Consider the following 14988-nt stretch of genomic DNA (forward strand, 5'->3'; position numbering starts at 1 on the left):
CTTCGTTGAGCGACGGGTGATTGATGACCTCGTCTTGTGATGGTGACTGAAGGCTCTCTTGGCGAGGTTGATTTGCTGTCTCCTGAGCAGGCTCCCTTGGCGTCCTTCGTGCCTGTCGACGAGTTAGATCCTTCAGCATCCAGCTTTATTTGCGCCTAATATGCATTTCGCCGATGTAGTATCTCCCATGATAGCTGCAAATCTCAGTGCCAGATTCATAGCCTCACGGCTTTGGGATTATCATTAAAATATACCATGCAGTGTGCCTTGTACAGGAAAGCTGCTGCGTATACCTTATACATATCCAATCATTACGACTTATTCTATGTAGGACTGCTAGAAGCTTACCAGTAATACCTAGACGGCAAATAACACAACTTCTTCCGCGGGTTCGAACCATTCATCAACTTCAATATCTTCGTGGCCGCGCTTGTAGCATCGAAAATATATTGAACTTCTGGAGGCAACATGATCCCACGCGAGAATATCTCTGCAAATGACTCTTCTTTCCCTGTCTCCGCGAAGCAGATGTCCTCGTGAGAACAGCCTGAAATGAGAATGTATTCGCGTAAAGACAGAGGTATATATATCGCAGCGATGATGTATTTTTTATATTTTGCAATATTGAGATGTTCCTCCATGTCGAGTGCCATGTTGTAGCTGCTCGTTGGAAACCATCGAAATAACGACTGTAATTACCATCGTGGACCATTGCTAAGGTTCTTTCGGGGGATAAGTATAGGATGGCATGAACATTGTGTAGGATTTAAGTGAGCTCGACTGTTACTTGTAGCACGGATGCATAGGCTTCTGTTCTTTCTATACCCCCTGCAGCGGGTTGGAGACTGGGGAGGTTCTTTGCAGTAAAAAGTGCAGAAAGAGATGACCTCGAGACCAATAAGCGACCAAGCTGTCCTATCCTCACTGGAGAGATCTGCAAGCTCTTTAGATGTTGCTCTATCCGTTTCGATATGTGGCAGCCAATTTGATAGCAGGATCAACCCCACTATTGTTCGAGATCTCTGCGTACATGGCTGTGTCAGGAATATCTCAAGCATGAGGCGGCGGGTATAATCCCAGCAATAATGGTGTGTTAGCGAGTATTCCGGTAAGTCGCTGGTTACGATGGTCAGAACAACTGTGAGGAAGTAAGCTTGACATTTGTATCTTTTGCATTACTGAAAGTCCGAAAAATTCAGGACGGGACGAGGGGCAATAGGGGTGATAATTGCGGGAGAACCTGAGAAGCAATTCGGGCGAGCTGCTGAGCTGCACCACTCCGGTTCTGTCCACCACTACTAAATGTGAAATCATATAACCAACAATACGGGGGGAAGAATCAAGGCAATCCCTGCCTCACTTCTCACCCGTAGCATGCCTAAACTATCTGAAGAAAAGGCCCTCGATGTGATGGGTATGCGCTGCTAGATACAAATTCATCCCGTCGGACGGCTCATGGTGCTGGACGAGATAGTGGCGGCCCATGGGGTAGCCTGTTGGGTTGATGTTGGCGAATAATTCTAGGACTGTGAATTTCTTGGAGTACAGGATAGAGCAGATGGCTATGTAGTTATTTCTAGGAGGTAGATCTTGGTAGCGAGGTCGAGGTCGTCGAATGCGGTTCGTATGTTGGAGAAAACTGTTGCGCAGCCTGTTCCTGGGGGGGGGGGGGGAGTTTGTGCACAAGGAGGATAGAATGGCTTGCGCGGCGGGGGTTGAAGCTGGAGTCTACGTGGAAGAGGCTGTTTCCCTACATATAGCATCAGTATCAGCACTAGAACCAAAACATCACTGCCATCTGAAAATAAAGGGAGAGGTACCTTATTAGCTTGCCCCCTTAGACTCTCGGGATCAACAAGTCTCCCATCCTCTACGACATTACTAACATCAAACTACTCATTCGTACTTCAATCGGTTCTTGCGTCCAGCAACAACGTAGGGCTTGACGTCGTCTAGTTCGCCGAAGATACGGGCGAGTTCAATGTGCATTTCATCTGTCAATTTAGTACCACAGAGGACTACCACTCCGTAGGGGTTAACTGATGGTGATATGGGCGGATGTACATTAGTAACTGCATCCTGGAGAAAACGGGATACGTCTTCAGTAGCGCCATTGGCGAAACCGAGACCCATGATCTCAGCCATGGAGCCAGGATGGAGCTCAGTGAGTTTGATGTCGTTGGTTTTGGTCATTATTTCCGTGGCAGATGCAGACATGTTGAGACACAAATGAAGCTTTGATGTTCGGATTTCTTGGTGTTGCAAGTTGCAACGCTTCAGGATCGCGAGTAGGTACATATATCTCTTGAATCAACTTTGGTTAAACTATTCCTACACCTGATCCGAGCCGATGGACCTTACTATTGCCGATTTCTGAAGCACTACTACTGGAGCAACCGTATCCGATTATAGCTAATATTCTCCTCAATACAACCAGTCCATATGTATGACCAAAAAAACTACTAGAAAATACACATTGAGGCAGAAGATTTGACGTATATCATGGACGAGGGTCCTATGTACCCGTTGGCATGTGAGATAACCCTAAGTACCATGACTATCCATATCTCTGTTTGACAATCAACCTAGCAACTGCAAGATACACAACGCCGGTTTTTCTTGGGGGGTATATATGTAAATATAATGAAATATAAAACAACATCCATATGCTTAATTTCCTTTTCCCAAGGATACGCAGACATGCTCGCAATATCAACATGAACAAACATTAGCGAAGAAAAAAATAAAAATAAAAAAAGCAATCTAACCCAAAAGAATTGCAATGTCATGATGGGTATCTTGTCGCCTTGTATTTTCAACGGTCATACATCCTGGGTGTTTTTTGTTTGTTTGTTTGTTCGTTTTTGTTTTCCTAGTTTGGTACCCTGGTTGATGGCACTTGTTCTGGCTTCTTTCATTTCCTGCGCGTATCACAATCCAATTGCACCACCAGAACCGAAATATTGCCGTGTCCAAATGAGAATCTATAACTGTCGATCCAAGATATTCATTGCCGTCTTGATCCAAATCGTAAATCCGCTCAACCGCTAGCCATCCACGGATGCTCCATAACCTCGGTAATGGTATACCGATTGTCAACATCACGGTCAAGCATTTTCCGGATTAAGTCGATACAATCCTCCGAGAATGGCAGGTAAGGAACCCGAAGGGGATGGTCCAGGATTTCGTCAATGTTGTAGAACGGGTTCTCCTTGTACACAATGGTGTACAAAAGAATACCGAGAGCCCAAACATCCTGCTCTTTTCCTCCGTAAGACTTGCCCTGCAAGACTTCGGGAGCTGCGTAGTCGATGGTCCCCACAAAGACATCAAAGGGACCATTCTTGATATATGCAGCGCTTCCAAAGTCAATCAACTTAATCCTCCCTTCGCCGTCAAGGATCACGTTTTCATCCTTGATATCCCGATGCACAACGCGCGCCTTGATATGTAGATGATGAATGGCATCCACCACTTGTCGGAAGATGTTGCGGCACTCCGTCTCATCCATATTGGCCTTGAGTTCAATGTAGTCAAACAGATCCATTCCAGGTAGACCGTGCGGCTTCATCTCGATGTAATAGTTGACATCGTCCTCGAAGAACCCCTCCATCTCCACAATGTTAGGGTGTCGAAGGCCATCGCGGCGGAGGAAATCCAGCACATGAATTTCCAACGGAACCGTACCCAATTTCCGGTCTCGTGTCCATGTGTCGACGAGAATGCGTTTCTTCGTGACGTATTTTAAGACAACTCGCTTCGACGGGTTCTTTTTTAGACAAGTAAGCTTAACTTCTCCATAAGCACCCTGCCCCATCTCCTCGAGGATCATATAGTCCGCAATTGTCCGTTTCTCGTCCTTGGTAACAGGGATATTCGACTTCACTTCAGTCACGGGCTGGACAGGCTTGTCAACCAGTGGCTCAGATGCAGCCTCATGGAGCTGTTGGCTAAGCGTTGACGATGGTAGTTGCGTCTCCACTGTTGTATTTTCACCGGTCGAAGGCTCAGGTTGAGTTGTTGTCGCCGCAGTAGGCCCCGGAACGACCACAGGAGTCGTATTGCGAGATGGTTCTTTGGACGACCGCAAACTCGACGCTGGACCAATTGAATGAACCTGTCGCGAATAGGTCACCCATAACGCATAAAGAAGTTCAGTCGCGGCGACCGTGTCATCGCTCTCGGCATCAGAATCATCACCACCGTCATGTTGATTGACTTTCTTCTCTTGCCCATCCTTTGAAAAGATCGTCTCACTCTTCACGACCCGCAACTGCACATCCACCGCCATAGTCGAGCCGTCGCGATGAGTTGCAGTGAGCCCAGCAGGCTCCAGAAACACCGAGGCCACATTACTCTTCTCATCTCGTAAAGCAGCGAGCGTCTTCGCCCTGCGCAGACTCTGTTCGGGAATCACCATCCCATCCATCAACGGCCCGTCATCCTCTTCATTAAGTACATCCAAAAGGCGGTCGAAGCCAGGGAGTAAGTCGGTAACGTGCAATCCTTCTGGGCGTTCCTGACCAAACAGTGCAGCCGAGAAAACCGAGTTCGAGCTAATTACCTTCAATGTCGATGCAGAAAGCACCATCATACCAGCAACATGAGGGAAACTAGATACCCGGAGACGACGCTCTGTGCTGTTTTCCGTCTTCTCAACAGTCACAGGACTACAGAACCCGGCGGCATTGCGGGCAGCAAAGTACTTCAACTCGGAAATCTTGACCGTGGCCTGGTCGGTGGCCGCCTGGAGGCATTCCTGGGGAAGACGTGGAAGAAGCTCTGTAATCCGCTTGCCGGGTTGGGCCACTTCAGGGCCCCAGATCTTTTCCGTATCTCCCTGGGCAGTTGTGACGTTCCATGACGAATCGCAATCCACATAAGCGGTGTTCTCCGTGATCTCCTCCAGAACCCATATCAAGCCCCCACGCTTCTCCATAACCCAGATGCTGGCTGAGCCTTGAGTACCATTGCGTTTCCGGATGGGCACCACATCGCCGCATAGCAGAACACCGCGGGATTTTGTTGCTGGGTGATAAGGATCCCTAGGAATGCGGGTGCTGGAGCCAAATCCGTTGTCTGTTTGGGATCTCCTTACGCCTCTTGAGGATGGTGGTTTACTGAACAGCTTGGCGGTTGAGCCATTACCAGATCCCACGAACTTTGAGTTTACCTGACTGATACGAGTCCTATTGGACGAGGTAGGGGAAGAAGAACGAAGATTGGCTGCAGCGTCAGTGCTGGGGTCTCGCAACTTGGACTCAAGCCACTGCCGCCGGTCCTTTTGTACGACTTCTAGTATACTTAGCTTGCGGAGTTCCGCTTGGGTGACACCGAATACAAGACACGAGAGATCATTAGCAGCCAATATAGTCCATGGCGCATGCGCATCGGTCCGGAAGACAGCCTGAGATACTGGATTCCATTTGCTGCTGTGGGTGTGCAATGCCGGAACCGGAAATCCCAAACCAAGACTCGAGGAGCCAACGGATGCTGACATAGCATCCGTGGTGGATTGGGCTAAAGTTTCCATAAGCTTGCTCTGGGGACCAGCAGAGCTACCGTCCGTATATGTACGTTTTACGTGCCTGGACGAGGGATCGTCGGCCTTGGGGTCCCTTTTTTGGTGCGGTACATGGTCTTTCGGCAGCGGACTCAACGGATGGCTCACCTCTGGAGTCGCCTTATAATTTGCTGCATGGTTTTGAGTCGCTTCCGGAGGGTTTCCGTAGTCCATGAAAGCCTTCTCGAATATGTTGCCGCTCACGTCCGGAGGCCCAGTCATTGGGCCAAGAGCTAAGCCCGCGGTGTCAGAATAATCCTCATTTTTCTCCAAGATATCTGATTGTGGCATGAAAGGATCCACCGTACATTGACCCTCTGTATCCCTGCACGTGCCGGTCTGCACACCGCTAACGGACCTGCCAAAGCGGCCGCGCATAAAATCGATCGACCGTTTCAGAATATTCTGACGGTTATGGAGAAGTTCCTCCGGCTGCTGTGCAAAGGAAAATGAGTGTAGTGACTCGCAGGGAAACCGATGGAGGTTCTCCAACGTGGCCGAACTTTCAAATGACATTGCACGAGTGGAGTGGGCTCTCGACGTGGAGCTAGACCGTGGAGAAGGCGAACGATGTTGCGAATTCGAATTCGAAGGAACTAGTGACGAAGCCGATATGTTCGGGAGCGTCATGACTCGCGAGGGGAATTGCTGCCGTATCCGATCCAACCCAGACGCCCCCATTCCATGTTCATTCTCCAGTAAAGGAGATCTGCCACCAGGTTAAAATTCCTTCTCTCTTCCGTAAAGGGTAAAAGAAGGAGCGGGGGGAATAGTGTGCGAAACAATATGCAGGTCTATGCCGAGAAATGCAAGGAGATGTGACGACTAACCTTGGGAGAGGGTCATAATCAGGCAGGGAACATCTTTCATCAAAACCTGCCCCGTAAGGGTCAGACTCCGGTGATGTTGAGATAGAACATTCTACCGGAGAGGACAAGGGACTTGGTTCGCCTGTTGCGGTAGTCCTGGTTAGCGGGACAGTGGAATATGTTTTGTAGAACACAAAACATCCAGCGTTCTCTCATTTCCAAGCTCCGTCTGTTCACCGGAGGACGGATTGCGATGAATGCGCATCAATCGGTCAATAGTGTCCTGCGCGCGTATCGAAAGGCGTAGGGCATTGATGCATCCAGTTGTGTCACTTTGAGTTAGTTGCCAGGGCGTTACTCGGGCGCAGGTGTGTTTTTTTTTTTTTTTTCTTCCTTTTCTTTTTCCTCCGATGTTTCCCTTGAATCTTGGCCGTTCGACGATCTTTCAGCCCAACGTGTGGCTCTCACCCGGAGCATTGGAAATGAGAGCGCAGGAAAACGAAATAATAGCAAGTAAAGAGAGCGAAAGGAGAAGCACAAACTCACCATCCAAAAAGTGATTGTGTGTAGTCCGTGTAGTCCCCATAATTCTACCGTTCAAAAAATTCCTTCCCAATCTCGACAGACAAATCGCTAGCGACCAGCGCCGGCCAAGTCAACAAAGATAGAAAGAAGTGAATGTGAAAGAATGTTCAGAATTGTTGCACAACAATCGGTCTAGGCTGGTTCATGGGATGTGGGATGTATGTATGTATGAGTCCAGGCGGGAGGGTTTGAAACGTCCTTTTCGTCGACCAAGATGTACAACTCGACTTTCTCGGTTTTGTTCCTTCCGTTGTTTCTTGGCTCGTCGTTCTCGTTTTCCAAATTCGAGGTCGGTCAGCGGGAGAGCTGAAGCTGCCTCGTGAGGGTAAAAGGTCCGGAGGTTATATGACCGTGGCGGTCGCACGCACGAGGGAAAGGGTAAGGGAGGCAAGCGTCGGTCGCAAAGGAAAGTAGGCTGAGACGGAACAGGAGGAATAGGTGATTTCTTGCTGTTGTAATCGTTCGGACGTTGGTCTGCGCCAGTTCCCTTGGGGGAGGAGGCGTGGACCAGAGAGAAAGAGAAGAGAGGAAGAAAAAAAGAGGAGGGGGAGAAGAAGGGTTTGTTTTGGCGGGTGGGAACAATAGTAGCAGTAGTAACAGTCAATAACACCTGTTCCTTTCTTTTGCAATCTTTTATTCTTTCTTTGTACACTAGTAAGAAGTCTTCTCTGCTTTCTTGATATAAAAAGAAATAGCACTATGGTTGATTGAGAGGAATCCCCGAAGAATCGTCAAGCAAAGGCTGCACGGTTCGGTCGGAGGTCCCTTGGTCAGGGCAGAGCCACTGCGAACTATTATTACGAATACGACAGGCTCTCCTTTTCACCAATTTAACAGTTCCCTGGTATTCTGGGGTGCATAATAATACATTGGAAGAAAAGTAACGGATCTCTCCTGTTAACAGAGTATAAAAAACCCGTAAAACCCCCGAGGCGCCAGGCGGTGATGTAATGCTTTCCTCTTTGGGACCATCCCAGGCCAATTCTTAAGATGTTCGGAGAATTATGTCAATTTGAGGCATAACTAGTAGCAGTTATAGACACAGTATTAAGAACTGTGCTAGATAAAGTAAGTTCTCCGAGATGGCGGTGTCTCTTGGGGTGTTCGCGTTTCTTCTCTCTTGACGATCTAGTCTATCTCTCATCGTGCCACGGTACCACTCCCAGATGGCCATGGAACCATCCCAATAGTCCAGACCCCAGGCCTGCAATGCAACTGAACAGGGTCTTTCTTATTCTAGACTCTCCGGCCCGCTCAAACTGCGCATCACCAACCCATCCGGCTCGGCAGGAGACCGTTTGGATCTCTCCTCGTCGGTACCGAATAGTGTTTGGTTCTGCTGTCGTGCCTGCTCCGGTGGCTCCGAGGCCGAACTAACAAACCCGGATAAGTTCCGATTACCGTGACCTCCCAGCATCCATGAGAATTCAGAATTCGCCAATGACGTGCGTGGTGACTGGCGTAGGGACATTGAAGTTGGACCTCCAGGCTTTCTGGGACCAGGTCGCGATGGTCGTTCACTAGTCGACGATGATGACCTGGATGACTGTTCAGCACTATCAGGAGCTGTGGAGGATTGTTCGACTTTCTGCTTCCTTGGTTTCTTCGCTTCTATGTCAGTGGTCAGCTGCAGAGAAGCCGATGGGTCCTCAAGGCATGTCTGCACAGACTGCATCCTTGTCAGAGTCTGCCTCATAGCAGTTGTAGCTTGCGGGTCGACATTTTCGGTATTCATATTCATCATCTGTGAGCGTAGGTCGTTCAGAGACTGGCTCAGAGACTTGGCAAGTATTCGATTTCGTTCCTCCAAATGATCAATTCGCTCGCGTAAATCGGTAGTCTCTGGCTCCTGTGGCCAGGAACTATCACCATATCTCGTGCGAGGGTAGCCCTCTGACTGAATTGACTGCATGTTCTTTCGCGCTTCGCTCACCGCGCCACGGACAGCTTTTGCGACTCCCCAGGATTCGGTCCGTCGCTGAATGCCTTCAGAGACATCTTGAAAGATCGTCTCCAGGCCCCTGGAGCTGCTTCTTGGTGATTTAGAGAATGCATTGACTTCATTCATGTCTTTCCAGTCACCAAGCAACTGCGCTCGCCTGTTTGGAACAGGCCTTGCGCTAAACCGTCTCAAAGCTTCGGGAGGCTTGCCGGAGTATTTCGAGATAATAAATTTACCTCTCTCAGTCGTTGGATTCTGATCTATATATATCGCATCGTACACAAAGCTCTGGGGTGCGTATGGATGAGGGGATGGATAGCGGAGCAAAAGGGTCAAAGCAGTCGAGCTATCCACAGCCAATACTAGAGATATCAATTAGCAATTGAAATCACGAAAGCGAGTCAAAATACCCAGGACGAACATTGCCATCTTATTCGTAGAAGCATTGCGACACAGACAAAATCGACGAGCTCCGGTCGTAATCCCTCGGCAAAGAGATGATCCCACATCACGAGCACATCCTCGAACGGAAATTCGCGGCCAAATAGTAGACGCATCCAGCGGCTGTACCCAGTGTTAGAATTTTGAATGTAGGACAAAGGATCGGGTAACCCACGTCAAAAAAATCTGGGGCAAGATCTCAAGGGCTTGTAAATGATCCGCTAACTCATAGTCCGCGGTCATCAAAAGCTCCTGATGGATGTATTGACACCGGTTGACAATAGGAATGACGTCCATTGTACCACTCGATGATCTCTGCTCGCCATGTTCGTAGTACACTCGAGCAGTTTGCATGACCGAGCAAAACAGCGTAAATGAATCGTGCTCGACATAAGAAGAATCCAACAAATCCGTCATCAAATCATCATCCTTGTTCGCTAGCGAATTTCTCTCGACCGCATCCCGATCCACAACCCACAGTATAAGCGCCAGCAGCTCGTGCATCCCCTGCCGATATCCCAGATCCGGATTAAGTTTGGCGTAGATAAACAATATATCAGTCATCTTCGACTTGGTCGTGGGTTCCCGAAAGAAAAAATTCTCCTGCAAGCACCTATCGACATCTTGTGATACATCCGCCCTCATCTGTTCGTCGCGTCGCAGTGTCTGCCAGGGCGACTTTCGCGCGCATGTTCGTTATTTCCAACGCACTCCCAACGGGTTGCTTTGCGGATTGGTTTATGGGAGAAGAGCATACCTCCTCATCATCCGCCAGCGGATCGATCGTCGACTGTAAGTCATCGGGATGCTCGATGTACTTTAGGAAGTGTTCTCGTAGTGCGGAATAGGCGCTTCGGGTCTCGTGTATCTTGGGTAACCATTGCGTGCGGTCGAGGTCGTCAAAGAGCAAGAATGCCTATTTAGTTAGTTAAAACCAAATATATGGTGGCCACATATATATTATCATACCTTCCAACAAATCGACCGCAGGCCATCATTGCATATGTTCCCTTGTTCTGACTTTAAAGCGGTTCGGAGATCAAAGGTGGTGTCATTGTCGCAAAACAAAACTGACCATCTCTTCCTATCGACATTCTCAGCACTGAGCTATCGCGGGGAAATCGTCCTTAGTCGCACCTAGTATCTTCAATAGGCCTCATTGCATCGTACGTTGCGTAGTGGTATAAATCAGTGGTTGTTGACAGGACCAGAAGATGAGGTCAGGGACCGATTGATTGATAGCGGCTAAGATTCACCGTCCCGCATTCCACCTCATGTTCGCGAGACTACCGTACATATACTATCGCGACTTAAAGTTTTGAATTATTATTAATTTTATCTTTTTGATACCTTTTTCTCTTTTTCTGCCATTCCTTCTCACTCCTATCAGACATTCCACATATTGCACATGCACCGAAGCGCTTGTTGACAACGACCCCCGCAGATCAGCCAGGCTGCTTCGCCATAATGTCTGCCGATTTATTCGCAGAATTCGGCCTAGATTCAACATCTACTCAATCCTCCAAAATCCCTCGTCAACAGACAGCTCATGCGCAGACAAGTTCTCTCATTCCCGATCTGGACACATGGGAAGATGCAGACTTCGGCGATTTCACGAGCCCGGCTCCGTCGGTACCATCAATAGGCCAGCAAACAAGGCAGCCTCAATACGACGACAATGTATTATTTGATGCGACGCTGGAGACGGCTTCGAATGCAGAATCCGATGACTGGGGGGAGTTCGAGACTGCAGAGCCGTCACTGGCTCAGCAGCAGCCGACGGGGCCTGTTCATGCGCCAGGTCGGGTTCAGGGTCAGTCTAAGAGTTCTGATCTGCTGTCTGGGAACTTTGATTTACTATCAATAGAGGAGAAGAAGCCGCCATCGAAACCTCAGGCGAGAAAAGCAGTAGCCAAGAAAAGTCCTCTGCCTCAAAGCAAAGTCTCCATAAAGCCACCTGAACCACCTGAAGACGATCCCTTTGAAGATTGGGGGGATTTCGATGATGGGCCTCCTTCAGCATCCATTTCAGCCAGCCTCGCAAGCCAGCCTCGCAAACCAGAAATTACAGCTGGACGGACACTGAAAAAGCAACCCCCAGCGCAACCCGCTTCACAAACTTTCAGCAAGGTCGGTCAAGAAAGCGTTCCTGCAAGTCAAGTACGACCGACAAACATCCCTCCACCATCTGTCCTACTGGGGTTATTTCCCCAGGTACTAGATCAACTACGACATGAAGCAACGCAAGCCAGAAAGAACGCGCAACAGAAAGAAGCTCTCGAAGCAGCAGCATCAGCGATCACCTGCACCCTGAAGACAGCCGCACGAGTAATCGCCGGCCGCACTCATCGATGGAAACGAGACGCCATCCTGAGCCAAAGCATGAGAATCGGCCCAGCGCGCTCCGGGAAAGCCGGCGGCATGAAGCTCAGTTCAGTCAACAAGAACGAGGACATTAAAGAGCAGCAAGAAGCCGTTGACGTGATCACAATCTGGCGTGACCGTGCTGCGCTGTTCAACTCTGTGGTTCAGACCTCAGGGAAACGTCCGGTTCCTGTCATTCCGGAGAATGTGCGGGTTATTACTGCAAGCGCTGGGCAAGGAGCTCTCAAAGCGTCTCACGCTTGCGCGCTCTGCGGGTTGAAACGGGATGAACGATTACCGAAAGTGGACGATGGCGTTGAGGATAGCTTTGGGGAGTGGTGGACGGAACATTGGGGGCATACTGATTGCAATGAATTTTGGCAGGGCAATATGAGGCTACTTAGCCAGCGATAAGCCATGTTGGGGTGGACACGATATTCACATATCCGTTTCATGGTTGCACAATCGGGGACATCAAAACCAATCGGATCTTGCTTTGTCGCCCTCGTGAATGCTGCATCACGAGATCAATGTACTCATTTTCCTGCGCAGTCATCCCTCAAGATCCAGAGATGCTGGTACTTCCGGACTGTTATCGGAACAAAGCGATAAGCCGGGAGTATGGCATCATCGTCAGCTGTTCTTCACGGTCAACACACCGTCCAGTGATAATATTGTACATTTAGAGGTATTAGAGACGCTATAGTAAATAGTTTCACTAGAAATAAGTGAATCCTTTTGTAATATGTTGCCCCCAAGGTGGTTCCGTCATTCCCCTATTTCTTCTATGACCGCCTCTGGTGACGATAACGATAAGACAACCGTGCTGATACGGCTCTTGTCGGACTAGCGTTCACTCAATGCCATATCTCGTTATCAATGATCGTCTTGAATAAAACATCATTCTGATTCCTGTTCAAACCTTCGTCAAGCCCCAAGTGTGGCGCCAAAGTCCAGCGGCGGTGTGTTCTCCTGTGCGTAACAAAGCGTCCATCCTATTTCCCCTCCTAGACTCCTCACTTTCTCTTCTCCAACGTCCACCTTCAACCACTTATTGTCTTCACTCAGTCTCCCTACTATCTGACCAGTCTACCGGATATACCTCCTTAATCCTTTTAAATGCATTATCGAGACCATTAATATCCTCCGTTACCGCGAGTTCTTTCTTACCCCGTACACTCCGCTCGCTTGCCCCGCTGGATCGGACCGCCGCAAGTATACTGTACCACCCACAGCTCAGCTACGATTCTTCTATTTTCGCATCGACTTCGTGCATTCCGGGATTAGAAATACTATTCCGACGGGGAAGTGGGATCAATTATTGTGCTTTAGTCAGCTTCACGGGGACTATAAACCGAGCGTTTCGTCTGTCTCACGGGGTCAGACCAGGCTCTCAGACAAACGGACCTTCAGGAGTCGTTACACCAGGATCACAAACAGGCGTCTTCTGCAGGAACAGAAGAGTAGTTTTGAAGGATTCCAGTCCATCTAGGATTCTATTTGCCTGCTCTACTGTTGTGGAGTTATTAAGCTCCGGATCACCGTTGTTCTTCCGATCGCCCTCTCACATCGGTAGAGGCCATAACTAACTGGCCATCATGGGCCTCGCATACAACGTATACCTCAACTCCAACAAGATCTTCGGTTGCAAGCATTGCAAAACCCATCTTGCCGACTACAACGACATCGTGAGCCGGGTGAGTTCTCCCTCTCTCTTCAGCTGGTGGTGCTTTCTCTGACCTGGCATGTCTATGACAGGATTTCCGAGGTCAACATGGCAAGGCATTTCTGTTTAATACTGTCGTCAACATCACACAATCCGAAGCCGTGGAGCGGAGCATGACAACCGGAAGACATGTGGTTCGCGATATCGCGTGCCGACAATGCAAGGAGACAGTAGGATGGAAGTACGACAAGGCATACGAGTCTGGGCAGAAATATAAGGAGGGGAAGTTTATTCTGGAAGAGGAGCTTCTCTGCGTGGTGTGTTGAGGAGGTTCTGTTGTCTTACTCCTCGTCAGGCTCATATTTACTCTCGAGGGGGTCTTGCGTCAGACTGGTTCAGTGAGCATTCTATTCTCTCTTTTTTTTTGAAACGGTGTTTGCGGGAAAGGCGTTCTAATGGGGCATTGTTTTGTTATTCTTCTGGGAATGTCTTGTTATTTACAGACTGACAGAACTGGGCGCAGTCGGAGTGATTTTGGTTGTATGCATATCTTTTTGTCTGCGGTTTCAACGAAGCATATCCTTACTGCTGTATTTCTTGGTTAATTATGGAATCTGCTATACTCCAGTTTATATCGTCCCGTCTTCTTGTCTATTCCATTCCACCTTGCGAAACATGGATATAACACATTTCCACTGGACTCCCGCTTTGAGACTCCGATGCCACGAGTTGCACGAACGGATTCTCGAGGCTAATGAGGAGCTAGCTCAGGGAGACTATCAGTCTGTAGCTATCCGTTACAGGAGCATGACTTGGAAGCAATTGTTGACATGATTCACGTAAGCGAACTGTACAACATGTAGTCTTCCTGATATCATTTCACCTTGCCCGCTTCTTCAGCACTTGCGAGACGTCTTATGGTCCCCCAGTTCGGATTTCTTAATCCCTGTGGTATAGAAGCATGAGATAAGTAAATATATATACATAATTCATTTCCTTCGCAATGTCTTGCTTGCCGAGTCTTGGATGGTCCTAGACAGTGGAATAGCTTCAATGCTCCGGCTCGCGGCAGGAATAGAAAACAAAAACAAAAACTAAATAGATAGAATAAAATCTAGAGAAATTGGATCAATTAAAATACTGGGGCATTGAGAGTTAAATAAGAAAAAAAAATTATATAGAAGTGATAAGGTGTTGTGTAGTAAAGCCATGAACGGGGCCCACCCGTGATCTCTGAATTCTCCTCTTCCTCTTCCTCTTCCTCTTCTGTTTTCTTCTTCTCTCTTCCCACTCTTCTTTTTCCACCTCTCCTCCATCCTCCATCCTCCATCCTTTTTTCTCTTTTCCTCTCTTTCTTCTTCATCCTTTTCTCTTCCTCATCTCCCTTCCCTCTTCCTTTTCCTCCCTTTCTTCCGTCCTTTTTCCGTCTCTTTTCTCTCTTATCCTTCCTTTCCTCTTCTTCGTCCCATCCACCGTCCACCGTCACCAGCACCTCTTTCGCCGTTCCTCCTCGGTCCCTTCCACCGTTTACTCTTTACTCCCCTCTTCCTCTATTCCTGACTATCGCGTCATCCCCATTTGTTCTCCTACGAACTCTTCGCATCCGTCGAATCACCAT

General features: G+C 48.6%; 5 protein-coding genes across 5 annotated transcripts; 2 read left to right on the forward strand and 3 right to left on the reverse strand.

Moving 5' to 3' along the window:
• Nucleotides 1-1896: 1896 nt before the first annotated feature.
• Nucleotides 1897-2217, reverse strand: EURHEDRAFT_375040 (uncharacterized protein; the record flags this gene model as incomplete). The annotated part of the gene is made up of 1 exon (XM_040778704.1): nucleotides 1897-2217. One exon carries the CDS (start codon nucleotides 2215-2217, stop codon nucleotides 1897-1899), a length of 321 nt encoding a protein of 106 aa, XP_040641766.1.
• Nucleotides 2218-3040: 823 nt separating this feature from the next.
• Nucleotides 3041-6958, reverse strand: EURHEDRAFT_513128 (serine/threonine-protein kinase; the record flags this gene model as incomplete). Its single annotated transcript, XM_040786133.1, has 3 exons — nucleotides 3041-6272; nucleotides 6394-6514; nucleotides 6919-6958. The coding sequence occupies 3 exons, from the start codon at nucleotides 6956-6958 to the stop codon at nucleotides 3041-3043; spliced, it is 3393 nt and encodes a 1130-aa protein (XP_040641767.1).
• A 1230-nt stretch (nucleotides 6959-8188) lies between these two features.
• EURHEDRAFT_375042 (GTPase-activating protein GYP6) lies at nucleotides 8189-10500 on the reverse strand (the record flags this gene model as incomplete). The annotated part of the gene is made up of 6 exons (XM_040778705.1): nucleotides 8189-9261; nucleotides 9321-9463; nucleotides 9516-10018; nucleotides 10098-10256; nucleotides 10310-10424; nucleotides 10478-10500. 6 exons carry the CDS (start codon nucleotides 10498-10500, stop codon nucleotides 8189-8191), a joined length of 2016 nt encoding a protein of 671 aa, XP_040641768.1.
• A 307-nt stretch (nucleotides 10501-10807) lies between these two features.
• On the forward strand, nucleotides 10808-12118 carry EURHEDRAFT_400235 (uncharacterized protein; the record flags this gene model as incomplete). The annotated part of the gene is made up of 1 exon (XM_040779996.1): nucleotides 10808-12118. One exon carries the CDS (start codon nucleotides 10808-10810, stop codon nucleotides 12116-12118), a length of 1311 nt encoding a protein of 436 aa, XP_040641769.1.
• A 1184-nt stretch (nucleotides 12119-13302) lies between these two features.
• On the forward strand, nucleotides 13303-13696 carry EURHEDRAFT_513131 (putative Yippee zinc-binding protein Moh1; the record flags this gene model as incomplete). The annotated part of the gene is made up of 2 exons (XM_040786134.1): nucleotides 13303-13401; nucleotides 13463-13696. 2 exons carry the CDS (start codon nucleotides 13303-13305, stop codon nucleotides 13694-13696), a joined length of 333 nt encoding a protein of 110 aa, XP_040641770.1.
• Between the last annotated feature and the right edge of the window lie 1292 nt (nucleotides 13697-14988).

Source organism: Aspergillus ruber (genome assembly GCF_000600275.1).
Source record: "Aspergillus ruber CBS 135680 unplaced genomic scaffold scaffold00004, whole genome shotgun sequence".
In the NCBI taxonomy this organism is placed as follows: Eukaryota; Fungi; Ascomycota; class Eurotiomycetes; order Eurotiales; family Aspergillaceae; genus Aspergillus; species Aspergillus ruber.